The sequence below is a fragment of the Leguminivora glycinivorella genome, chromosome 8, assembly GCF_023078275.1.
Source record: "Leguminivora glycinivorella isolate SPB_JAAS2020 chromosome 8, LegGlyc_1.1, whole genome shotgun sequence".
NCBI lineage: Eukaryota > Metazoa > Arthropoda > Insecta > Lepidoptera > Tortricidae > Leguminivora > Leguminivora glycinivorella.
In genome coordinates, this window is record NC_062978.1 from 25621069 (window position 1) to 25648917 (window position 27849).

A 27849-nucleotide genomic window follows, 5' to 3' on the forward strand; every position below is an offset into this window, starting at 1 on the left:
AATCTAGTGAAATTATAGTAAAATTCTATGAATATCATCACACACTTGAAATGGAGCAGGATTGTTCAAAATGGTTGACAGAATGACAGATCGCAGAATAGAGTAGAACAAACTGGTGGTATTTTTTGTGTGGTTATTGTTTTGTATAACAATATAAACGCAATATTTGTCGAATGTACCAGTCCATTTTATTGCATTTATGTGTGCCCAGTGAAATATATTTATCAACTGAAAGAATTAACTTCTATGAACTCAAAAAGCGAAACTGACGAAGCTTCAAGGTAAATATGTAATTCGCTGGTGCCTTGTGCTGAAGTTTGTGTACTAATTTATTGAGAAGTTTGTTATAAGAAGATTTTTTCCGTAAACGCACTTATACTTCTATTTATAAACAGGGAGCATGATGCGCAGTTGAGACAAGGTTATGTTAAAGCATTACTTGCTATTTTCGTTTTTGTTTTTGTTCTTAATTGCGTGTGACGGCCGGTGTGCTCAGTGTTATATCATATGATTTTTTATTTTAGGGGGAACGAAGCGTCATCGTCAAATAGTAATACAGCCCCAACCGAAAGTGAGTCTAGTTCAGGTATATGTGCGGAGAAAAACTCAAACTGTGCTGAGGACATTATGAAGCGAGCTGCTGCAAAACAACTGATCGAGAGATACTTTTACCAGCTGCTGGATGGCTGCGGGAACCCTAACTGTGACAACCAGTACTGTGCGTCTAGCGGAGAGGTAACATGTGTACAGTGACCTAGGGTTTATTTTTAGAATTTAATTTTAGTTCCATAATAAAAGATGTTCTCATGTCTAAACAAAGATCAGGATGAATCTGCAACTTTCTGTGATACAAAATTAAATTAAAGCAAAATTAGAATTATTTATTTATTTAGTTTAACAAAGTATTGATAATGATAGTACACTAAAACTAACTTAAATTATAAATATTTCAAGAGTACTTACACACTAAATTAGAATTAAAAAATAGTGTAAAATAAAATGGCTTAGTAAAGAAGATGTCAATTGTTTTTCTTCATTGGAAAGCTGCAGAGAAACATGCACCAATGCAATGTGCTATATACACAGATCTGTGAGCCTAGCATGCTAGGCTCACAGATCTAGTTTTCATGTTTTGAGTAATCATGCACAAATTACAGAAATCATTTGTGGCAAGGGGATTGATCTAATTTTTAGTATAAAAAATATTAATGAATGACATAAACATGTAAATTGTTCATTAATTACAATTATATTGTTACATTGTATATTATTGACTCTGTAACCTGTCTCTTTTGTTTTGTTTATGTACACTATAACTACATGGTCAGTTTATTAAATCCAGCTGTTGGTATATACAGATTAATTTTTTATATTGTTTCTTTTTAATCAGGCAATACACTAGGTGTCTGTGAAAAGCCTCCACTAAATCTACTCAATCATTTGAATGTGTTCTTATCAATTTTGGTGGAAGATCTATTTCCCATTTTATTTTTGTTTCGCTTACATATGGACTAATAATGACTAAAAATATTGAACAGGCCCGAAATCTGACTCCAAATGAAGCTGCAGCGGAGGCCATAAAGCTGTTCTACAAGGAGGCGCGACTATGCGACAGCCTGCCCAACAAAGTGCCTCGCACTGAAACTAGCCCGTGTGATTCCACCAGGTAAAACTATTAGTTAAAGTAAAACAAAATATATTGATATTAATAAAGCGTGATTATACAGTACAGTAGTACAGTCACGAACTTTAATTGTTGACCCACTTTTAGCTCATTTTATACTGGACACGTCTTCGCTTAACCATGAGATGTCCAGTATAAAATGAGCTAGAAGTGGATCAACAATTAAAAGTCCGAAACAAGTGCGAAAAAGACGGATGTCCGAAACAGGCAGAGGCAGTGTTTTAAATGGACAACAAGTTACGAATTTCTTTTTCGCACGTGTATCGTACGACGTTTTTCAGTACAGATGACCCTCCGAAGTTTCGACTAGACAAGAAAAGAATCACTTCTCGCACTGAAGAAGTGGTTCATCACAGTCGAATCATTCCTTGAAGATAATACACTAGTTTAATGTGACATCGAATTGGTTTAGGACTTTTAACTCATAATCATTTATATTTCTACAATCATACTATTATAAAATGACATTTATTGAATTAATATCTATATTAATAACTTGACAAATTAATTAAATCAGCGATTTTCGAAAACAACATTATTGTTACCTATTGTTAAAATTCCTAAATTAATCATTGATATTGACTTATTTAATGTGTTACTTAAATTAAGTTATATATTGTGTGCCCTTACAGGGTGTCATGAACCGGAATCAAATGTAAATTAACACCTTATTATGTACATGACAATGCAATATTAAATAAATGACTTCATTTCTTCAGTGCGAGAAATGCTTTTGATTGTATTTCTTCAATGCTTCTGTTTGTCTGTTCCACCGACATGGTATAAAAAAAGACAAATACTATGCATCAGATATTTAAATACATTTTATATATCTTTTTCAGTCCATCATCAGCATGCACAGAGAAAGAGAAGCGGAGTCACGATGAGAAATCTGAGCTGCCCAGCTCGAGCGCCACAAGCTCCCGACAGGAAACTAGTCACAAACAGGATGACTTCAAAACTAGTCACAGCAGTGAGTATTAATACGCGAGGAATTGGCGACCGGTCTGGCGCAGTCGGTAGTGATCCTGCCTGCTGCGCCGCGGTCCTGGGTTCGAATCCCGGTAAGGGCATTTATTTGTGTGATGAGCACAGATATTTGTTCCTGAGTCATGGATGTTTTCTATGTATATAAGTATTTATATATTATATGTATCGTTGTCTGAGCACCCACAACACAAGCCTTCTTGAGCTTACCGTGGGCCTCAGTCAATCTGTGTAAGAATGTCCTATAATATTTATTATTATATCCTTTATTTATTTCTTTTCTTAGATTAGGTTTTTTACAATATGAGTATAAAAGTAAAATAAAATAAAACACTTACAAAACAATATAAAACATATAAACACATTATAAAAAACCTAACCTAGGGTGCCGCCAGCAGCGGGGCAGGGCCCAAGCTGCCGGTGGTTAGGGCTGCAGAGAGAGGAACCGTCGGACTATCCGCGCTGTGTCCAAAATCACCGCCTTCTGCATCTGGCCCTTGATCCAACCACCGAGCGAGAGTCTCTTAAGATGTTGGTCGAGACTCTTCGCTATGAGACCGTTCGCTGAAACGACTATTATTATTATTATTTGTATGTCCTTTCCAGTTCTCGGGACCATGTGGTCCCGGACTTTTGGGAGGCGTGCGTGGGGCCGAAGCCAACAGCGTAGAGGCCCTTTAAGACAGTTTAATTTAAAAAGTAATGTGACACTAACCGGCGATTATCCCTGTCTGCACTATAGTAATGCACCCAAGGACAAGCCCCGGTTAATGTAGAACTATTGTAAGAAAATGGTACAAAAAGAAACCGGGCTATTAGGTTGAGTTGCTGGTGGATTGGTAACCGGTACTATCGGAAATACTATGGCACCTGCCTTGCTCATATGTTATAAAACATGACAAAATAGGCAGGTGGTGACTTGCCAACTCACTATATGGGTCCCCGAAAACGGCCGCTCGCACGGAGCGACAAGGGGACAACATTTCGTGAGCGGCTCAGGGTGCGGAGAGGTGTGCGCCGCTTTCTACCCAGTCTGTACGAAACAGCCACTGTGCCAACTCGCGTCTTATGCATATTTCACTTCCACCCTGCAAGCATATAGCTCTGGCACCCCACTCTGGACGGCCGGTTAAGGCAAGCCAGAGGTGAGAGTCCTGCGGCCCCTGCTCAGTGTTCACTCCGGACGGCCAGCGAAGGCAAGCCGGAGGGAGGGGCCTGACCGACTCTCGGGGGCATGGGACCCAAGGGACGCCACTTCCCATTCAGCTCGCCACAAGCTGCCCTGGGGGCTTATTATTATTATTATTATTAATACCAGGGCTACAGGCTTCTCCTCTCCCTAGAACGCCGGTCAACGCTGCGAATATTAACTTTGTATTGTAGAAAAATCGCGTGGCATAACACATTGGCTTTCGCTTCTATAAAGGGACTGAACGGGTGCTGTTTGTGAAGACCGGTCTGTTTCAGCTAATAGGGACTGTACTATACTCGTGTCTTTAATTTTGAGTAAGAATACAGATCATTACTTTCTGATACTTTCTGACTCTTGGAGACCATGTACATCTCTAGGAAAAAAATATAGATTAAGTATATTTATTGTCTTTAGCTGTGATATCTAGAGCCTTTTACAACTCTAAAGTTATTTTAGTTGTTCTTATTTTTTGTATCAGTTTTTTTTTGATTATGTTTAATTTTTAATTTAAAGTAGCTTTTAAATTTTGTTGAATCCGTATTATTTATTGTAATGTTGACTTGTAAAAGTGCCCCTGTGGCCTACTTACTGAATGACTGTTTTTGATTTTGATTTTTGATTTAAAGAAACATTAATTTATTCGCAGAAAAAGGGTACAGATTACATGTGATAGTGTAAAAATACTTCACCTTTTTCGAGTGTCTTAAACAGTGTGCAAATATTTATAAATGGTAGGCAATCATAGAATTCTACTAAAGAACGAAAAAATAGCGGTTTATTTTGTATGGAAATCCCTGCTAATAACGACGTGATTGCAGAGCATTATTTTCCCTACAACTGCCCGTTTCGGTTAATACCCTTTTAAAGTTTGACTAAAGAGGTAGTCTAAATACCTGATGAATATAATTTATTTACAGAAATGAGCAAATTACCTACTATTAGGGCCCTATAAGGTTAATTAGTTAATCATACGACATTGTCATTAACCATTTGACTATTATCATCTAATTAATAAAATACCGAAAGCCTTGTTAAACATAATGCCCTGATTAGGTCATTAACAAATTACTTATTACATTTAACAGCCTAATTGTCTAGCAACCCTTTTATACCTTGTATGAAATATTAAATAGTCATTACTAAACCAGTGACCATGGGGAGAAGTGCCAAGTGGTTGATAGACATCTTAGACGAGCTGCTTCTGTCCCTGTCAGGTACATTTAACTTGCTTATTCATCATGATTTTTAACCGACTTCAAAAAAGGAGGAGGTTCTCAATTCGACTGAATGTTTTTTTTTAATTTTTTTTTTATTTTTTTGTATGTATGTTCCTCGATATCTCCGAGAATTGTGGACCGATTTTCAAAATTTTTTTTTTGATCGAGCGGGTATAACCCCAAGATGGTCCCATTGGCACCAAGTCAGGGTCTGATGATGGGATCCTGGAGAAATCGAGGGAACTCTTCAAATGTTATAGGCACATGTAATGTTTTTAGTGTATTTTTCAAAGGTAAACCAGTATTTACGCCTGATGGTAATAATTTTATGTGGCTGAGCTGATGATGGAAGGTCAACTCCTCAATGGTTAGGAGTTAAAGGATAATTCTTTCACTAGTGTACATATATTCGGACTGATACGTATAATATCAATAGGAACCACTAAAAATCAACAAAAAATAAACTTTTTTAACAAAAAATAAAACCGCCTTCAAAAATAAGCGCGTTACAAAACACGGAGAAACTAAAAAGCAAAAAATAATAAACCTTTGAATTCAGATTTCTTATCGTATTGCAATAATCTAAACATCCAAATTATAAACAAATCAATTATTTTTGGAGTCGGTGCCAGCCTGCGTATGGTTGGGTGGGGCAAACAGGCAATAGCAAGGCGACGAATAGGTCTGGTACCGACTACAAAAATAATTGATTTGTTTATAATTTGGATGTTTAGATTATTGCAATACGATAAGAAATCTGAATTCAAAGGTTTATTATTTTTTGCTTTTTAGTTTCTCCGTGTTTTGTAACGCGCTTATTTTTGAAGGCGGTTTTATTTTTTGTTATGTAAAAAGGGAATCGCGTATAGTTAATATTTTTAATATTTATAAATAATGTCTTTTGTATTTGCGACGCCCGGGTGCCTCTTCGTTTGAAGAGATAAATGTATAAAACAGTGATAAGACCTGTCGTCATGTACGGATCAGAGTGTTGGGCCCTAAAGGTGACGGATGAAAAAAGATTGCATGTAGCAGAAATGAGAATGTTATGTGGATGTGTGGTGTGACAAGAGTGGATAGAATAAGAAATGAGTATATCAGAGGAAGTCTGAAAGTTGCGCCCATGAGAAAGTAAGGGCGAAGCGCTTAGCGTGGTACGGCCATGTGATGCGGAGGGATGAAAGTCATGTTACGAAACAAGTATTACGGATGAGTGTGGATAGAGGAAGCGGGAGACGAAAGCCGAAGAAAAGGATGGACTGCGTGAGAGATGATATGGAACGAATGCAAGTGACTGATGAGATGACGTCCGATAGATATGTATGTAAGAAAAAGACATGCTGCGCCGATCCCAACTAATTGGGATAAGGGCAAGCGAATGATGATGAAATGATGTCTTTTGTCGGTGTCCGAAGAGTATGTTAACTGGTATTTAGGGACTGCTCCCACCAATGGCGAGTGAGCGAGGAGCTATCGGCGTTATAAACGAGCAAAAGATAGTTGGTCCCGTGTAAATAAAAGAGAGAGCTAGCGATTTATAGTTAAGAGGATACGGTAGCGAAAATGCTAAAATGGAAAAGAGTCCCCCTTTAAACTTGGGAATTTTAGTTAAATATACAAGTGTTATTAACTAGATTTATCGAAAAAAAATTGTCCATTAAGAACAACCCAGACAAAAGATATTTCAAAAAAATCTTTAAAATCGAGGTTTCGCTCTCGACTCTTTCCTCCTTCAAAACTTAAGAGGGCTTTCGTGTTAAAAATAGTGAAATCGCAACCGAGCGCTCGATCATACCGTGTGTGGTATCAAATTAAAGGGCTTTGCGAGTAGTTTATAAATATATATCACATTATAGGACTTTTTCTACTTGGTCTAACAAAATATGAGAAAATGTCTAAAAGTGGTAATAATTGTACCGGTGAAGGCTCGTTTTCAAAAAATTGGCAAAAATCAATAATAGCAATTTATAATCACTAAGGCATAACAGAAATTTAAGTAAACGTTGCAGATTAATTTAGTACAAAACTTACTTCGATTTGATGTAGATTTTCAAAGAAATTGTCACTTAATTTTAGGTAATTTCTGAAAAAAATTGAATTCGCCTTAGGCTAGTTTACTCTTTTTCAAAAACTTAAAATAAAAATCTAGTCTGAAATGATTGTGGTACAGGATATACGAATTATAAATTTACCCGTTTTAATATTCAAAATTGTCCAAATTTTACAAATAAGATCGACTGATTCAGCTCTATACGTGCGTTTTTCTAAACGTGCATTAGAGAAAAATTCATAATTAATTTAGTGAGTTAGTTTTCAAAAATCCAGTCTTATAAAAATCAAGATAATAAGATGCTCTAACTGGAACTTGAATTAAATAAATCTATTGGATAACGGAAAGTGTAGTATTTCACCGACTAAAACTATCAATTTTACATTCTTTTGACGTTTTTTAGGGTTCCGTACCTCAAAGAGGAAAAACGGAACCCTTATAGGATCACTCGCGTGTCTGTCTGTCCCTCTGTCACAGCCGATTTCTCCGAAACTACTGGACCGATTTACTTGAAATTTGGCACACGTATGTAAACCTGTGGCCCAAAGACGGACATGTAATTTAATTAAATGAAATTTAATCACAGGGGTCACTTTTGGGGGTAAAATTGAAAATTAAAAATCAAAGTTATTAAAACTATATTGTGTTACATATCAAATGAAAGAGCATTATATCAGCATCTGAAATATATTTTTTTTATATTTTTTGTTTTGGTAATTTAGAAGTAATTTAAGAAAATAAGCAAAAAATGACCATTCCCCCCCTTATCTCCGAAACTACTTAGCGTAAAATTTTCAAAAAAATACACGAGATAGCCCTCTCCCTGTAGATTACAGGAAAACCTATTAGAAATCTACAGTCAAGCGTAAGTCGGACTTAAGAGAAAAAAACTCAGATTACGAATTTCACTCACTGCCGCTGCAAGTAGTTACTAAACGTCTTAAAATTGTGTAAGCGAGTTGGACAGGTATAAAGAAATTCATTTCTGTCTTTTTCCTTTTAGAACTTGTTCAAATTTTTTTTCATTTGTACAAAATGACTTAAGTTCCTACTAAAAAGGAGGCGCTTAAGACTGTTTATAAATTGACTGAGCAAAATTTTATTCAAATCGGTCCAAAAAAGGTGTCTGTTGACGAAAACATAGAATTTGTGCCACCGAAAGCCCAAACCTGAAGTCCATTTTGCTCTATCTCTTATCGTTTCCGAGATATATACGTAAAGTCTTGAAAGTGCGAAACGTTAACTTTGCCATCATAGTCGTTCAGGCGCTCATGAGTTCTTTGTATGGAAAAGTCGAAAACCGACTCGCACTTGACCAATGTTCATAGAACGTTGTGGTTTTTTTTATTAGCAAAAATGACTTAAGCGCCTTCAGAAGTGCAGGTGCTTAATACCGTTTGTAAGTTAAAGTTAGCTGTGATGGCTCAACGAAGAAAGAAGATTTCAATATCCTACTTATACATATTTCATTAATTTAACTATACAGTTTTTATTACTCAAGCCAAGCGTGACGTTAGCTATTGCTATTGAAAGGAAAACTTGTGTATAAAGCTTGAAACAAATTATGGAACGCGTCTGACGGACGCGGCTGACGACCGCGACTGATAAGCCGATGGCTTGCGTGGGCGACGGTCGCGCGATGGTCGCGCGACAGCGATGCGACGCATACGAAATCAAACCTTATCGATATGGAAGTAGACGATGCGATTAGACGTGAAGGCGACGGTCGCGCGACCGTCGCCCACGCAAGACACGGCGTAAGTGTGCACAGTCTTAAAACATTCAGCGCCTCAGATTGCGGTAGGACATCATCCGATTCATCCGAACGCTCAAGGCCACGTCCACGGTTTATGTCCAATAGTTTGCACAATTCAGTGTCATATTCATTATCTACATAGATCGCGGCAGTGGACGGCGTTCGTCGCGTTTTTAGGCACCGGCCACATCAGAGCGTCGCGTGTCTCGGGGCGCGCAACGGACGTCGGCGCCACGCCACCTGAGTGTAATTCAAAAAGCGTCTCCTCGGTACATTTTGTATAGGAAGGACGTAAGGCGCGCCGCGCCACGCCACCTGGGGCGCGTCTTACGTCCTTCCTATACAAAATGTACCTACTGAGGAGACGTTTTTTGAATTACACTGAGGCGGCGTGGCGCGGACGTCCGTTGCGCGCCCCGAGACACGCGACGCTCTGGTGTGGCCGGTCACTTAGGTGATTATCTGATTATCGATGGACTATCGCATCGTTCTAAACTACCGCGCAGCAGCGCGAACTGAATTAAACTTATGTTGGTTGCAATAAGAGGTAGATTTGTTTAAAAATATGCACACTTGCCACCTGCGGTAATAAAATTTTATGGCTTGCGCGATGATCACATTTATTAATGTCATAACCGCCAATTACTTGCATTGAAATTGAACTTTAATTACTAAGAGATAACGTTGTTTTTGTAAAAAAATGAAAGTAGTTTTTACTACATTGCGAAGTTTTCGTTTGTCAACTAGACGCACACATTTGCAACTAAGCGATCGGACACTTTTGAGTGTCGAATTTGTAGGTGACAGTGTATCTAGCCTCGTGGCGCCGAATGTACTTTCTAAAGTACATAATGGTTTCAATGGAATTTTAACTCTCATAAACAAATAAAATATAATTTCTTTTGTTTATAAAATTTTTCGAATAACTGAAATTGAATTCAATCTCAAGTACAATAAGAATCAAAATTCCCTAGCAAAAATTTTGTATGGTGGGCGCCACGAGGCTCGGGAAGTTTTTAAATTGATGTTATCGCATCGATCTACTGAGGGGCGGTGCCTACAGTAGTTGTTGTAGTTGTATGCATACCTAGCTCACGCACACAGACGCGTCCACTGGCGCCGCGCCGGTGTCTGCGTGCGCTCTCTGCAATGTCTCTGCAAATTCTATGCACAGCGCAGAATATGCAGAAACCACATGGTGGTCTGTGGCAGAAATTCAATACACATTTTTAGGGTTTTTAAAATAAGTACCTAGGTACGTGAAGTAACATGGTAAATTAAAAATTATCATTAGATACTTATTTGCGGAGGTGTAAACAATTTCCTTCGTTTTGCCATATATCAATAATTACCTATCTATATTAAATTAATTAATCCGTATACATTACATTTTTACAATTAAGTGTATGAATTATACTTTTTATCGTACGATGTCACGCGGGATTCGCCGCGCGAACTCATCATTCGCGCGCTCGGCTCCCTTCGCTGCCTGCACACGTTCGCTGCTCTCGTACGATTTGATATTATACAGGGTGCCCGGTAATTAATGGACAACCTTTTAACCACCAAGAGGGCACCTTATACTGGTCCAGAAAATCTATGGGATATGGGTTAAATTGTGGTGTAGGCGAGAGGCTGGCAACCTGTCACTGCAATGCCATAGTTTCGTTTTCTTTTAACCCTTTATTTGCCAAGAGTGGCACCTTATATTGGTCCAGAAAATCGACTTTAAGGTTTAGTAAAAGTCGCCTGGTTTTCGAGATTTTCACAATTTTTAAAATTTTAATACCTACTACCTAAAATTTTAAAAAGTGTGAAAATCTCGAAAAGCAGGCGACTTTTACTAAACCTTAATGTCGATTTTCTGTAAGGTGCCCTCTTGGTGGTTAAAAGGTCGTCCATTAATTACCGGGCACGTGCACCCGATATATTTGTCAAGCAATTTCTGACGTAAGAAAGCGCGACTCATTCGCGCAGTCGGCAAACGTCTCTCGTTGTCGTACAATCTGACATTATTCAGCTACCTTTTATCGCTTGGCTTTAGTTCGCATATACAAGACTACCTATAGGTACTACAAGGTCCAAGGCAAAATACAACAATAGATAATGTATTTAGTAAATAATATTTTTAAATTTAAAAGTGGAAAATGTCTGCCTTGGGTGAGACTTGAACTCACGGCCTCTGAATCGATACTCCAGCGCAGACGTTTCTGCTAATCAGAAGTTAAAATTTAAATAATATTTATTTAGTAATTTCCCGCTAGAAACTTGCGTTATACAATTCTGTATACTTTTTCAGCTACCATAACCAAATTTGGATTAGATTAAAAAACCTTTAAGTAGATAAAACTTAGAACCTTTCAGATTGTTTTACTCACCCTTTCTGATGTTTACCATACTTATACTTACCCAGTTATTCATAAACGTACACTAAAGTTATCAAGCCGATAAATTTCGTTTGTCCCTTTCCGACGTATTGGTGTGATATAAAGGGACAAACGAACTTTATCGGCTGGATACTTTAGTGTATGAATAAGGGTGTTAAAATTTATATGTATGTATGTATGTATGTATAAGCTTTATTGTACATAAAGGAAACAAAAGAGACACAGTTACAGAGTCAGTAATATACAATGTAATGTGTGTATATGCAATTTATAGCTACGAAATTTTACATAAAACACCTACTTTAAAATAAAATAAAAAATGTTGAATTTGGTTAACATTATAAAAGACCTCACGCAAGCTGTGCTAATTAGTTCGCGAATTCGTCGAGAGGTGGCGCTAAACACAATTATGCTATTTATGCTCATTAGAGAACCTATACTTCTAGCCTAGCCCAGTCTTTAGAATTATGTGAGTAACGTAAAAGTTTTGTAGGTACGGAACCCTCGGTGGGCGAGTCCGACTCGCACTTGGCCGGTTTTTTTTGAAAGCAGCCTTAACACTTTCGCTACCAAGAACCCGACTGTCGGGTACACCGCTCGTAGAAGCGTAGCCGATTACATGGGTTTCCCCGTATGTAGCGAAAATGTCGTAGCGCCGCGTAGAGCCCGGTTTCGAAAGTGTTAATCAATCGGAACGAAATTTGAGAATCTGAATAACAATGAAATAATCTATGTCGGACCGTTTAGCTATTTTGGTTAATTGTTACCAATCTTGAGTATCACACCTTTTTTGCGCCACAATGAAAAAGTCCGTTTTTGGAAATTTTTGATTGGCTCTAGAGTCTTTAAAAAACAGAATATCAAAAAAATCAAAACGGTCCGACACAGATAAAAATAATAACACTTAGTGTTGAAAAAATCATTGCTCTATCTTCAAAAACCAAGGAGGAAATAGTCGAGAGCGTTTGTATGGAGAATTGACCCCTACCGTATCGTCTTAATCGCTCGGGGACGAACTATAACTCGCTCGCGCTATCATCCCGTCTCTTTCATTTACAGGGGATTTTGTGATTGGCATGAGATTTTTCTTGCTTGTTTAGATGGTGCACCGTTAACAGAAGAACATATATACAAGTTGTGCGACGACTGCCTGGAGACTAAAGCGCCCGAGCCTCTCATCAGGGCACTAGGTAACGTTAGAAATACATCATTACATATACCTCATCTAGTTATAGTAAGGTTTTCGATTAGCCGGGTCCAGACAGAACGAAGCACATCACGAGGCAATGTGCTCATACGGCAAACGTCTAAGGCCGATAGTCCACTGTCATATGTTTATCATAGAAATATGATCTTTGGCAACATGCCGTCCTTTTTCTTCACGTTGGAGAAGAACGGAGGCATACAGACCTATGATCATATTTATATGATAAAGTATAAACATATGATAGTGGACTATCGGCCTAACGTAGACGTGCCACGGCCGAAGCAGCTAGCTCGCACGCACACATCGCCTCGGCCGTGACACGTTTGCCTCGCGAGGAAATTGCCTCGCGGCGTACCTGGCTCTGTGTGGACAATAGCTTAACTAGAGCTTAAAAAATACCATATCTATGACGCCACATTTTGAATTTTATAAAAATTTACAGCAAATTAGCAAACGACGACGAGACATCAAATGTATGACGACTGTACGGACGTAATTTAACCCTTTAATGCATGGTGATGTATATATGCATCATATATTTGATGGCCCGTGGCTCGATATGTAGCTATCCACAATCACATTTATTGCTTAATTATTATTCATTATTTATTACTATTTAATAAACAATTAAATAATATAATAATTTACTATTTAAGGATTAAGACGAAATGGCGGAAAAGTGTAAAAAAACAGGATGATGGCGATTTTTAGTATGTGATTTAGGCTGATTTTTTCGAAGTTAGTAATTAGTTTATGTTTAAACATTTTATCATGGGGGTTTCACAAATAGTGTACCTTTTTAATAGTAGTCATTTTTTTTAAATAAAACTTACCAATAACGATATATTTATATAAATAAGATTTGGCCTATTTAACTTCTAACACTGATTTAGTATAAAAATCGATCTTAAATATTTTTTTTATTATTTTTCCCAGAGTCAGAAAACAATTGTCTATCACATATATTAATATCTCGTTAAAAGAAAAATTCATGCATTTAAGGATTAAAACTATACTTCGTTTCTTTTAAGATTAGAATTATCTGTCAAACGGGTAAACAAAGAAGCAGTGGTCGTAGACCTTCCTTCTTCGATTTCGGCCGATACCACTGATTTCTTGGAACTTATAACTTATAATACTATCTATGTACATAAGTTCCAAGAAATCAGTGGTATCGGCCGAAATCGAAGAAGGAAAGTCTACGACCACTGCTTCTTTGTTTACCCGTTTGACAGATAATTCTAATCTTAAAAGAAACGAAGTATAGTTTTGTTAGTTAAACGTCAGTCATACAATTTATTATATTTGGCGGATTTTTTTGGACAGATGCGTAAGCTCTTACAGGCGACTCCCATCTGAATGCTCTGAGAAATTAATGGAACCATTTCATAGGCTACTTGACCTTTTTAAAAGTCTGTCTTATATGATTAAGTACTGTCCAATCAACCGAAATAAAATATTACCATATTTTATTATGACTTAAAAACAGCAAAAAATATTTTTAAAGTATAATTTTACGTAATCAGGCGAAAACAACACAGTCACGTTAATCTAAAGATTATTTATGCATCACGTCATTCTACTCGAAAACAACATTTTCTGACTTTTTAAGTATGAAGGCATAAAGTTCAATATGTCAGTGATTGTTTTGACAAGTAAGGTTCGAATTGGATGACGTCACTAGATCGCTGACAGTGTTTTCGGTGGCCAAAATAAATAAAAAATTACACACATTTTTAATCGAAAATACGTAGTCATCATACACTTTTAATACCCAAAATCTATAAATATTGTTTTTTTTGACAAATACTACAGAAAACAATCATTTATTGTGAGTCTAGTAGCCTATTGTTCACATGTTATAAAAAAAACAATATACTATAACAACAACTACTACTAATAATATAATAATATTTATTTGACCGTAGGAGAAGCATTCACACAGCCGGCCATACTAGCTCGGTGCTTCCAGGGGAAACCACACGCGGACAGCAGTAACGGCGGAGGAACTAAAGGTAGGTACTTAAGTGCTTGTGCGCTTTCTAAGGGGTAAAATACACAGAAAGGACGCAAATCGTAAGACGCGGAACGGACGCACGCGACGCGCTGCTCGAGTGCAATTTAAAAAAACGTCTACTCAGTACATTTTGTATAGGTAAGACGTAAGACGGCGCGTCTTATGCTTGCGTCTTACGTCTTGACAGTGTGTGTGTGTGTCTCTGGATGGGTGTTAACAGTTTGTGAATCAAGCCCTGTGTGACTTTCCACACAGAAAGATCTTTTTTTGCTTCAAGGTCCTTTCTATCTGAAATTTTAATAGACAAACATTCAGATAAAAAAGTTCCTATTGCACTCTGAAGCAGGTCCTTATGCTTTAGTCAATTAGAAAGCAGGTTTCAAGTGATGGTTCGACTTTATATTTTTTTAAATAGATTATTTATTAGCAAAAACACATACAAAATATACAACAAAAACATCTACATCATAAATACAATTAAAACTTAACCTAAAATTAAAACTAAATATAAAATACTTTTCCTTTTTGAAATATCTAAGTTTGAAATAAAAATGTCAGATGCCTTTCAACTTTTCTAAATCTGTTACTTATTAAACTGTTCTTAGGAAACAAAGAAACAAAAGCGATGTGTTCATCGAGCGACCCGGATAAAGATGTGGACAGTCTGGAAGGCCCAGGGCTCGATGTAGCGTCGTGTCGCCGCGCCTTTCAGTACCTCGCTAAAGTGAGTATTCCTAAGCATATCGTGAAAATTATAGTCAACGAAGCCCCGCATGCGGGGTTTCGTTTTCTGGACAGTTTGCCCTTAGACCCATCCTACCTATTTATTGGTTTATTGTAATGATCCTCAAACCATTGAGGAACCTCATAATCGGTCGCCGACAACAAAATCGAAAACAAAAGCTATGTGCTTAACAAGCGACCCAGACAAACATATTTTCTGGAGATCACTGATCAACTCAGCACTACCATAAACTTCTGCATAGCCACTAAATAAATAATAGTACTTATTACTGGCCCCGTAGCCGAAACGAAAACGAAACGCCGCGAAAGGTAGTCTGGCTCTGTCGCGCCAATATACAAGAGCGATAGAGATAGATAGCTACGAAAGAGATATTATCGTGAGCGTTACAGAAAGCGACTGCCGTCTCTCTTCCAACTTGGTAAACTAGGGACCTATTGAGATTAGTCCGATTTAATTTCTAAGTCAATATCTCAATATAGAGTCATAAAGCCGATTCTACTCTACAATTAAAATATATCAAATCTAACCAAGGTTTTTCCCCACAGGTGCCATCAGAGTACTACAGTTCAGCGTTAGTGACCGCCCTTACCACTCTCGCCGAAAACATGGAGATCGACTTGCGAATAACCAAGAAAATGAGCGAAGAAGAAATTGTCAACTGTTTTGTGATCGCCTTTGAGGTGCCAGACCTCGGGTGCAGCGATTACTTGGAGATAGCACTGCCTGCGTTGTGTCATGCGGCTAAACATCTACCAGTCAAAAGTAAGTAAAGAAAAAAAACATTTAAGCAATAAAAAAATGTCAATGCTTTGTTAAGAATGTTATGTTTGCCGCCGTCCCGGGTTCGAATCCCGATAAGGGCATTTATTTGTGTGATGAGCACAGATATTTGTTCCTGAGTCATGGATGTTTTCTATGTATGTATTTATCCATTTAAGTATGTATATCGTCGCCTAGCACCTATAGTACAAGCTTTGCTTAGTCTGGGGCTAAGTTGATCTGTGTAAGGTGTCCCCAATATTTATTTTATAAAATTACATGCATAATTAAGACGAGCATAATGTTACAGTGATCCCTGCCCTTACTGAGATTCGAACCCAGAACCGCGGCTTAGAGGCAGGGTCACTACTGACTGAGCCAGCCCGGTCGTCGCTTTGTGTCCTAACTATGTATTTTCTTTACAGCACAAGCGAAACTGGCCAGAATGTGGGCGCAGCACTGCAAAGAGAGCCTTCGGCACATACTGGAAACGTTACAGCAGCTCATCACACTGCGCATTATTTCTACAAACTACACGAGGAACTTCCAAGTGCAGGACGACGAGAGCGTCACCATGGCAACGAAGCTCATGAAGGTACCTTATACAATTCGCTTGAAGTTCATAGTTGGTAGTATCGCGTTACATGGCGACCGTGACATTATATTTATTTATGTTTACAATTAATTACTTTATTCATTTATTATTTATTTATTGAAAAAAAAACACCACATGAAACATTTCATACATTTTGACTGACGTGATGCTCTCATTTCTATGGAACAGGTATTTTTTTGTTGAATTTGTCCTATAATAAAAGTTGTTCATTATGACCTCAAAAGTCACTATGCAAAGTTTGGCCTTAGAAAATCACGCTAGATTGTAATGACATTTGATTGCAGATAGTGTACTACGCGAACATGATCGGCGGTGTCATGGAGTCCAGCTCGCATCGCGAAGAACCCGTCTCCGTTCCTCAACAGTTAGACCCCCTTGGAGACGCTTTAGACCACCTGTACCCCCTAACGTCCATCAAGAGCAAGAATCATCAGCACACAGACCCTTTAGGTAAGAGAGACATATCCAACTAGTATGAAACCTCTGTAAGTAGACCCCTTGGAGAGGGTTAGGGAGGTCGTGTAGGTGAACGCGGTGTTCTATGACAGAAAGTATAACCGAGAGGGGGTGGGCGCACAACTTTGTGTCGCTTTCTATCTTTTTAACGAGCCCCTCAGTTTTTAACACTAACTAGAAAAAAAAACTTATATGTCATTGTCAGTAGCTTAATTTCCTACAATTATTTACATTTTTTGCGAAGATTGTGTGTAAAATATACGAAATGCGGGGGATTTCTCCAGAAAAGCGAAAGGAGATTGTGCACAAATGGTGTACAATTCCTAACATCACGCTAAAACAGTTGGCGAAATCTGAAGGAGTTAGCATCGGAGCCGTGCGTACGGCTATTCGAAAGTACGGTGAGGATTTAAGCTTTCACGATGCACCAAAACCTGGTAGAAAAAGGGGACCTGTAGATTTAAAATTAGACCGCAAGATTGCTCAAGTGTTCGCTAGAAAAAAAGACTTGTCTGTTAGGGATGTGGCCAAAAAACTGCAAACATCGGCTAGCAATGTCCAACGTGCCAAGGGAAGAATTGGCTTAAAGACCCTAAAAAAACAGAAGAAACCCAAACGAACTGCTAAACAAGCCGCATGCGTGAAACCTAGGGCGAGAAAATTTTATGATAGCCTATTGTGTCGAAAATCGGCTTGCATTATTATGGACGATGAAACCTACATCAAATTTGATTATAAGATGCTTCCAGGTCAGCAATTTTATACTATACGTCAAAACCAGGATATCGATGATGCCGAAAAATCCATTTTTGTTGAAAAATTCAGCAAGAAAGCAATGGTTTGGCAGGCCATCTGCGAGTGCGGGAAGTTATCGAAACCATTTGTCACCACACAAACAATGAAGGCTGATACCTACATCTCGGAGTGCTTGAATCGGCGATTGTTGCCCATGATCCGTGAGCATGATGGTCCTGTTTTGTTTTGGCCAGATCTGGCATCAGTGCATTACGCCAAGACTACGTTATCTTGGTATAGAGACAATGGAGTTGAATACGTGCCTAAGGAGATGAATCCGCCGAACTGCCCGGAAGCCAGACCAATTGAAACTTTTTGGGCTCTTACTAAGGCATATCTTAGGAAAAACGTTAAGCCTGCAGATTCTATCGAGGCTTTCAAAAGAAACTGGTCGAAAGCCTCGAAAGTCATTGGAGACAAATCTGTGCAGAAGCTAATGTTAAGTGTTCGATCCAAGGTGCGATCTCTCGCTTACGATTGACGATGTCAAAATGGTATCTTAACAAAATGTGTGGTTTAATTAGTGTAAAATTATTATTTTTTAATAAATAATGTAATAGTTAAGAAAAAAAGTGTTATGTCATTTTAAGCTTGTGCTTATACGAGCCCCAATGCAAATGATATCGTCTAGTCACACTTCAACGTGCGATATTTATTTCCGAAACTGGTGTTTAAACCCAGATTGACTTTGATGATAAATGGAATACACGACACACTAAGCCATTAAAACTAGTTTAATCTTGCGCCGTACAAAATGCCCTAATGTTATATGTTTTAATATAATCATATCATAAAAATAACATATCTAAAGCAAAAAAATACGCCTAGTTCATATTTGAGGCATAATAGGTCGTCTATTTTTAATAAAAATAGTTTAGTAAGATTTATACTATACAATAATATTTTAAATTGAATTAATAATATTATAAGTCGTCTGATATGATATACGGCTACATAAAAAGGTAAATTCTGTAAAAAATATAATTATTCTACAACATTTTTATACCAAAATAGCAAGAGGTAAGTCGGTGCCTGAATCAGTGAGGAAAATTATAATTTCCAGTAACAATAGCGGCAAATCTACGTTCCAAAATATCCAAAGACCTTTTTTTGCCAAGATCTACGGCGCATACAATCATCCAGCATCAACTAAAGCACGGAACCGTCTCCTGTTTAAATAAATCTGGCCGTCGAAGAATAACTGCCAAAGAGAAAACAGGATTTTGAGGAGCATCATCAGGAAAAATCGTCATGCAAGAGCAGGAGAACTTATCTAACTATGGCATGACGCGATCAAAATAAACATTTCAGTCGATACCTGAAAGACAGTAATGAAAATAATGGGCTTCGGTTTTCACACCGCTAAACAGAAACCATTACTTACTCAAAAGCAGAAAACTAACAGGTTGAAATTTGCACAAAAGTACAGAAACTGGACTGCCGATCAGTGGCGAAAAATAATATGGAGCGACAAATCCAAATTTGAGGTCATAGTTGGCGATGAACGAAGTAAAGTCATTCAAGAAAAAGGAGATGCATTTCACAAAGACTGTCTTGAACGCAAGGTGTAGTTTCCAGCATCTTTAAATGATTTGGGGCTGTATGTCGGCACAGGGTGTGGGATGTCTGCAATTTATAGATGGAACCGTCAATGCAGAGAAATACAAAAGCATCTTGGAATAGAGTTCACTACCGTCTATAAGAAAGTTTAAGTATATAAATGGATTTACTTTTCAACAAGATGGTGCCTTATGTCATACTGGCAAGACAACGATGGAGTGGCTGAAACAAAAACAAATTCCTACCATATCATGGCCATCCAGCAGTCCAGACTTGTCTCCCATAAAAACTTTGTAGTGGTAAATGAAGAAAAAGTTGCGAAAAGATCCTTCTAAATCCAAAGCTGGTTTTAAGGAGAAACTTGTGGGTGTCTGAATGGAATAACCCCTGAGGAGTATAGACAGTTGGTAGATACAATGCCGCTCAGAATTAAGGCCGTTTTAGATGCAAAAGGTGACGCCACCAAGTGGTAGTTGTTCTTTTCTGCATCGGCTACGCTGAAGACGAACATTTTTGCGAGTGTTACATTTGGTGAAATTATGTTTTTTTGTTTACTAGTGAGGAAAATTGTTAATTTATGTTTTGAATAAATAAAATATGCATTATAAGCTCTCTTGTTTTTATGTTACATGTTCTACTAATCATCTAATTCATCCTGAATTTTGAGGTCGAAGTTAGGACATAATATTTTTTTCATACTAGACGATATCATTTGCATTGGGGCTCGTACTTTCTGGAACACCCGATAGGAAAAGGGAAAGTAAATGTATTAAAAGATAAACGCTAGGACGTCCTTTACATTTTAGAAGTTCTAAGGATATGGAAGGTAGGAGATAAGGACTACGCCGACTGCACGCCAAATGCAACATCGGTTCTAATGCTATCTTTACATTATAGGCAAAGAGGATCGAGTATTATAGAGAGTTACTGTCAAAGTAAAATATGTAATCACAGTGCATAGACTGCCATGGCCTGCCTGCCGGGCTTAAAACTTTTGAACCTCAGTTGTGACAATTTGGCCCATATTCTTAGCTTGATATGTGTTAAAATGTCAAATATGAATATTTTATTTTATTTTTTATTTTATTTTATTTGGAAAGCAAACAGAAATAAACGAGCAGGAGACAATGTTTCAAACACACAGTAAAACGTTCGCTTATTTCCTAAACAGCTCTCACTAAAAACATTTAAGTATAATGGAACTATTACTACACTTACTAAACTTAGGGTAACTAATTACTAACATTAAATGCTAAACTTTTACAAGAAGAAACAAAGAACTAACTACAACTATGCAAAATACATATAATTAATATTAGCGCCATTTAGCCGAGCGTCCCCTAACGGTGTATCGCCATCTAGGTCACCGTACCTTTTTCTGTATGGTTTTGAGGTAGATTTTTTTCTTAGACTTAGCTGTCTATACGGAGTTACATAAGTCTTTGCCTAAACTAAAACCAACCTAAACGAAACTGTACTAAAACTGAACTAAAATCAGACTAAAACTTAGCAAAACGGAAACTAAATATCTTTACATTCTAGGTAAAAAATTCGCCTTCCTAAAATACCCGTTCATCCTGACGGCCGCGACGAAGTCCCTCGGGTTGTACTACGAGAACCGGATCCGAATGTACTCGGAGCGCCGAGTGTCCCTACTACACGCCGTGGTGGGCGCGGCGCCACCTATGCCTTATCTAAGGCTTAAAGTGCGCAGGACGCATATTATAGACGACGCTTTAGTTGAGGTAAGACAAAAAAAACGTATGAAGGGTATTCATATTCATCAGTAGAAAAAATCCCTGAAAAATCCTCCAGAAATCCTCTGGATCCACATTTAAAAGAAATTTCGTAAAATAAAACTGTGGAAACGGATTAAATCGCGTATAACGAATTTACAATTCATCCCGACGTTTCGAACACTAAACTTTACAACATTCGTGGTCAACGGGTGACTGAGGAAAAATTACAATGTGCAAAAGCTACCCACATACAAGAAATATTAACGAACCATGACCATAAATAATATAGATTTTAAGGCAGGTTCACACACTACTAATAAAGCAAATACAATATTCAATATTAAAAAATTGTAAATTCATTATACGCGATTTAATTCGTTTCCATAGTTTTATTTCACAACGAATAACATAAAACTTTGTATTACAGTTAGAAATGGTAGCGATGGAGCGAGTGCTGGACCTGAAAAAGCAGCTGGTAGTAGAGTTTGAAGGCGAGCAGGGGCTGGACGAGGGTGGCGTCAGCAAGGAGTTCTTCCAGCTCATCGTCGAGGAGATCTTCAACCCCGACTACGGGATGTTCACGCAACAGCGCGACAACGAGACTGTCTGGTGAGGACTATACTGCGACACTACCAGCTTGTCACTAGGAACAATGCGATAAGACTACTATACTCTGTCAAACAAGTCTGTCAGCAAATAAGAACAAAGAAAACTATATGCATCCTTTTCTTTAGGGTGCTAGAGAAAAGGATATCTGTAGTTTTCTTAGTTCTTATTTACTGACAGACTTGTTTGACAGAATATAGGACCTAACCACAAAATTAAAATTTTGAAAAAACCCCGACTTTGACATAGTAGACCGATTTTCATGAAACATGGCTAAGAACACTCCCGACTAACTCAGCTTTCAGATAAAAAAAAACTAAATCCAAATCGGTTCATCCGTTCGGGAGCTACGATGCCACAGATAGACACACACACAGATAGACAGACAGACACGTCAAACTTATAACACCCCGTCGTTTTTGCGTCGGGGGTTAAAAATTCAGTAGGTTTATCAGAACAACGGAACAGTCTGGTGAGATCCTAATTATTATTAAGAAATAAAATAAAAAATACAAATTATACGAAGCACACCCAACTTACATTCAGAAACTGACTCCTGTATTTCCGAAAGGGGAATGCACAGCACATACTCTCAAGTTTCAGTGCCAGTTTTAGTAACTAAGGGGTTGCTCCTAACTTGTCATAAAAGGCGCAAAATTCAAATTTGTATTCTAGGTGAAGTCAACAGTACGCATAAAAATTAGTATTTAATGAATGAGGCGCATTTTTTTATTTTTACTAGCGAGGCAACTGGGCTACTGATCCTAAGTAACTGGTGGGATCCTGAGTAATTCGTATAACGAGAAAAGCAAGTCGCGTCTCTATTATAAGAGCGTTTCTTTATTTTTCGCCTCTTTTATGAAATGTGATATTTAAAAAAAAAAAGATGCTATTTCTACTCAGAATCACTAGCTTTTTCAATCCTATTAGTTAAAAAAATTGTCCCATACGATTTTTTCTTATTTTGTTACCATTTTCCGTACATGTTGTGTGGGGTAACAAAAGAGGAAAGTAACAAAAATTTATGGAAATTGTGGGACACTTTTTGTCTCCCAGGCTCCCAGTGAGATTGAAAGTACTCGTGATTCTGAGTACAATTAACCTAAAATTTCCTAAAAAATCAAAATAAAAAAGGCAAAAAAATAAGAAATAAGCGACAAAGTAGGACTTTTGACTACATTTCGACACGGTATAGTCTCTCCGCCTTAAAAGGCGATCTCTCAATTATTCCATCATTATTGCGTGTTGTTAACTTACCTTTTTTCCCAGGTTTAACCCGCTATCCTTCGAGACGGAAGCCCAGTTTACCCTGATCGGTATAGTGCTGGGGCTAGCCATATACAACAATGTGATACTACCCGTCAACTTCCCCATGGTCGTATACCGAAAGCTGATGGGAAAGAAAGGCTCTTTTGAAGATCTGGCTGACTGGAACCCTGTAAGTATTCTTTATTTTAAAACAGACTTTACCGTTTACATGTTTTAAAAATTTCAGGAAACCTTTTTCTTCCTTGGGGTGTCGTAAAAGTCGACTGTGGGATATGGGTTCTTATGGAGTCCGCGAGAGGCTAACAACCTGTCGCTGTCGCTTCTATATCGTAATATAGTTTTCATTTCAACCCCTTAATGGTAAGTGTCTCTGACGGCCCGGCCACGACATTGGTCTAAGCGCGACAGCGGTGAGCGGCAGCCATACGTGCGAATGAAAAGTCCCATCGCTGTGTCTCGCTCCAATGTATGGACGCCGCTCTCCGCTGTCGCGCTTAGACCAATGTCGTGGCTGAGCCGTGAAGGTTCAGCATATTTGTATGATCTGCGTACCCCTTTTTGGAAAACAGGCGTGAGTTTGTGTAGAATGTAGCTAGCGTTCCGAGAGTTAATTAATGTAATGGGGTTGGCTGGTGGAAATATTTTCCAGATTTCCTACATCATAGCTTAATAAGTCAGTCCCTAACATTGTATTTATTTTTTACAAGCTTTTATTTAACTTGCCTTGTTAGTATGTTAGTTTGGGTCAAAACGTAGAAGCTAAGTTTGACCCACTTCCCGGTTTCCGATTGAGCTGAAAATTTGCACACATATGAATTAGGCCGTTTTCACATTATCCGATCCGATATCGGATGTCGGAAGGATTTCAATGGAAAAAATCCAAGATGGCGCCTGTGATGTATGGAATATGGGTCCGACATCCGATATCGGATCGGATAATGTGAAAACGCACTTACGTGACAATGCAATGTTATGTTATGGTATCGTGGAGCTGATCTGATGATGGAGCAGAAAGGTGGTGAACTATGTTATGAACTGTCGTATCCCCATCGAGTAAGGGGTTTTTAGATGACTGTTGAAAGAAAGGTACAGTCGGTGATAAAAAATTGTGGCAAAAAATATTTTATTGTAAAAAGAACTTATTAATATTCCAGATTAAGGTTCCAGCCATTTTTAAATCTAGAATAAAACTAACAATAATGCAAGCTATGATGGCGCTAATCTCTTGTCAGTTAAAACCCTATTTAAAGTTGTTTGATATTGTTTCAGATATTATACTCAGGCCTAAAAGACATGCTGGAATACAACGACGACGACCTAGAAGAGGTGTACTACCAGACGTTCCGGATATGCCACCGCGACGTGTTCGGGAACGTCATCTTCCACGACCTCAAGGAAGACGCGGATAACATCTTCGTCACGCAGGGGAACAAAAAGGTATGAGTTTGACTCTTTGTCTTTGCTATCAGGTTTTTGAATCATATCATATGTGACGTATTTAACCAAAACCAACATTGTCGTGAGAGTGACGGTGACCTGGTAAGATCGTGCGACATTTAATATAGACGTGGCGGGTTCAAACTTCGGCTGTTACCAATGAGTTTTGCGAATTGTACGAAATGTCATTTGATATTTACCAGTCGCTTTTTGATGAAGGAAAACTTAATGAGGAAACCGGTTTACCGTCAGTAGCACCGAGTTTACCCTTTGGGTAAACTAAAGTAAGGTTAGATGGCTAGTGTCTACGCTAAATCCTGGTTGCCAGAGCGGACCCCGGGCTTAACCCGTAGTGAAATGTCGGGATAACGCAAGGAATAAGAAGAACAAGATAGACACGTAAGGTCAATACGGGTAATAAGAGGAAGTGTGTCTGGTCACGATATCGTCACTACTTTTTAAAAATCTCGTATCTCACGCTGTTCCTCTAATTTAAAACGCAGTAAGTCTATATGCCTTCCATACATACTTACTACAATTTTCTTTTCATTGACAGACGAAGATACAAGTTTTTTTTAAAAGTAGTGACGATATGTTCTTTATTTTGTTCCAGGAATTCGTAGATCTGTACGCGGACTACCTCCTGAACAAGTCTGTGGAGGTGCAGTTCCGCGCGTTCCGGCGCGGCTTCGTCATGGTCACCGACGAGAGCCCGCTCGCCGCACTCTTCCGCCCCGAGGAGGTCGAGACGCTCGTCTGCGGCAGCAAGGTACACCCCACTCTCAAACGGTCAAAGAGAAGCAGTCGTCAAATGTACTAAATCCACATATATTCGATAGTACACCACTAGTCTGTGCCAGCAAGGTATGTTATCCTTCGTCATGGTCACCGACGAGAGCCCGCTCGCAGCGCTCTTCCGCCCCGAGGAGGTCGAGACGCTCGTCTGCGGCAGCAAGGTACCTCACCCACTCTCAAATGGTCAAAGAGAAGCAGTCGTCAAATGTACTAAGTCCCCATATATTCGATAGTACACCACTAGTCAGCAAGGTATGTTATCATGGTCACCGACGAGAGCCCGCTCGCCGCGCTCTTCCGCCCCGAGGAGGTCGAGACGCTCGTCTGCGGCAGCAAGGTACACACCCACTCTCAAACGGTCAAAGAGAAGCACTCGTCGAATGTATCAAGTCCACATATATTCAACGACTCTTCTTCCGCACCTTCTTGTGCCCCGAAACACTATACCCAAAACACAGATTCCGAGCAATCAATCTGCTCGGCTGTCTCTTCCAGCCCGAGGAGGTCGAGACGCTCGTCTGCGGCAGTAGTATACATCCACTCTCAAACGGTCAAAGAGAAGCAGTCGTAAAATGTTTTAAATCCCCATACTCTTCTGCCAAACAGACTATAAGCTCTGGCGCTTATCCTAGTAGCTATAAGGTTATAGATACTCTACGCCGTCACGGCCATCCTGACTGCAACACGTCCCAGTGTGACCAACATCACAGATTCTTAGAAGAAATTAAATTCGTCTTGGTTATAGTATCAAGTTTGAGGAGGTGGAGACGCTAGTCTGCGGTAGGAAGGGAGGCAGTAAAATACCCTCTATCAAACATATCCAAGATTACAGGTGCTTTGCGCCGACATGGCGACCCTGTCTGTAACACGTCTAGGGTTGTAAATAGAAAAAAAACTAAATGTTTTTTTTTCAGAATTGTGAAAAAAAAACATGAAAAAAAACCGAGCACCATGGTTTTTTTTCTAAATATGGTTTTTTTTCAGATGAACAAATAATACAACAATAAGGGTTTTTCGTGAGTTGTAACGTGTTTCAATAACAATAACGTACATTTTAATTCAATTAACATTCAGTATACAAACGTTTATTGGGAAATCCCCGATGTTGCGTGTAGTGTGGAGAGGCGGTTGTGTTGCCAACAGTAAATAGTGATAACTATCAACTACACATTTCGTAAATGTTACTTTTATAAGACCAGAAATTAAAGTATTTGATTAAATTCGTTTAATAGTTAACATTAAGTCTAAAAAACCGTATAAAAGTATTAACTATTTTGCAAATTTTGAGATTTCGTACTTTAGAAAAAAAACATACTCCAGAAAAAAAACTGTTTTTTTTCACGGTTTTTTTTCATGTTTTTTTTCAAGCCAGAAAAAAAACCGTTTTTTTGCAACCCTAAACACGTCTCAGTGTGCTCAACAACATCACATATTCTCAAAAGTAAAATTCCCATTATTCAATCTGCTCTACTCCTTATAGTCTTGATAGAGACAACAATAAAGCGTAGGGCGATACGTGCTATATCGGCACAACTTTTTAAAAAACTTGTATCTTCTGTAAATGAAGAGAAAAATGTATTAAGTATGTATGGAATGCGTATATACTTACTACGTTTTGTCTTTGAGGAGCAGTGTGAGATACGAGATTTTTTAAAAGTAGTGACGATATGTGTATAGGCGAGACGACTAAAAAAACTAATTAGTCCGTCAGTTAGATTATCAAAGAATTTTAAACACGTATTTTTTCTTTTTTCTCATAAACGAAAAATGACGACGGTACAGTGCGTTGAAGTTTCGCGTGACGTCACGCCTAGGTACAATTTTTACTTAAAAGTGACGCGTTTAGCCCACTCCGGAACTTTGATGCTCTATATCTTTGTATTTTTCATTAATTAAATAAAGCGAAAAATATGTGTTCAGTATTTTTGGGCGATCTAACTGACGGACTAAACAGAATGCCATTTTTTTATGTAGTCGTCATCCCTATTTAAACTAAGAGGAGAAGATTTGTTCGCCTGCTGCTACGCCAAAATTGTCTTGAGCAACTAACTTTTATTTACCTCTCACAGGCACTTTTCTCACATATTAATGAAATATTACTTCCAGAACTTCGACTTCAACGAGCTAGAAAAATCAACAGAATACGACGCCGGTTACACCTCCGAGTCGCAAACCATCAAAGACTTCTGGAGCATAGTCCACAGCCTGTCCCTGGACGACAAGAGGAAACTGCTGCAGTTCACGACCGGCTCCGACCGCGTGCCCGTCGGCGGCCTGAGCCACCTCAAGCTGGTCATCGCCAGGAACGGGCCCGACTGCGACCGCCTCCCCACCGCTCACACGTGCTTCAACGTGCTGCTCCTGCCCGAGTACGAGAGTAGGGAGAAACTCGAGGACAGACTCATGAAGGCCATAAGCTATTCGAAAGGATTTGGGATGCTGTAATGTATAATGCGTCTTTATATTGATTAAAGTTTGTTTTATTTATATACACCGCTTTTTATTTTGGACCTTTAGGACCCATTTACTCGCATGCTAGTTTGATTACATTTTATGTTATTGGTGGGCTGTATTT

General features: G+C 38.5%; 1 protein-coding gene across 1 annotated transcript; it reads left to right on the plus strand.

Moving 5' to 3' along the window:
* The first annotated feature begins 81 nt into the window (after nucleotides 1-81).
* Nucleotides 82-27763, plus strand: LOC125229142 (ubiquitin-protein ligase E3A). Its single transcript, XM_048133923.1, has 17 exons — nucleotides 82-281; nucleotides 525-735; nucleotides 1539-1666; nucleotides 2527-2657; nucleotides 12374-12463; nucleotides 14409-14495; nucleotides 15103-15221; nucleotides 15788-16004; nucleotides 16427-16596; nucleotides 16902-17067; nucleotides 17358-17469; nucleotides 20927-21173; nucleotides 21595-21776; nucleotides 23043-23211; nucleotides 24312-24479; nucleotides 25093-25248; nucleotides 27381-27763. The coding sequence occupies exons 1-17, from the start codon at nucleotides 247-249 to the stop codon at nucleotides 27717-27719; spliced, it is 2727 nt and encodes a 908-aa protein (XP_047989880.1). The 5' UTR covers nucleotides 82-246; the 3' UTR covers nucleotides 27720-27763.
* The last annotated feature ends 86 nt before the right edge of the window (nucleotides 27764-27849 follow it).

Coding starts and splice junctions, on each gene's coding strand:
- LOC125229142 (XM_048133923.1), top strand. CDS start 247: ATGAACTCAAAAAGCGAAACTGACGAAGCTTCAAG. Junction 282..524: donor GAAACTGACGAAGCTTCAAG/GTAAATATGTAA, acceptor TTTTTATTTTAG/GGGGAACGAAGCGTCATCGT. Junction 15,222..15,787: donor CCTTTCAGTACCTCGCTAAA/GTGAGTATTCCT, acceptor TTTTCCCCACAG/GTGCCATCAGAGTACTACAG.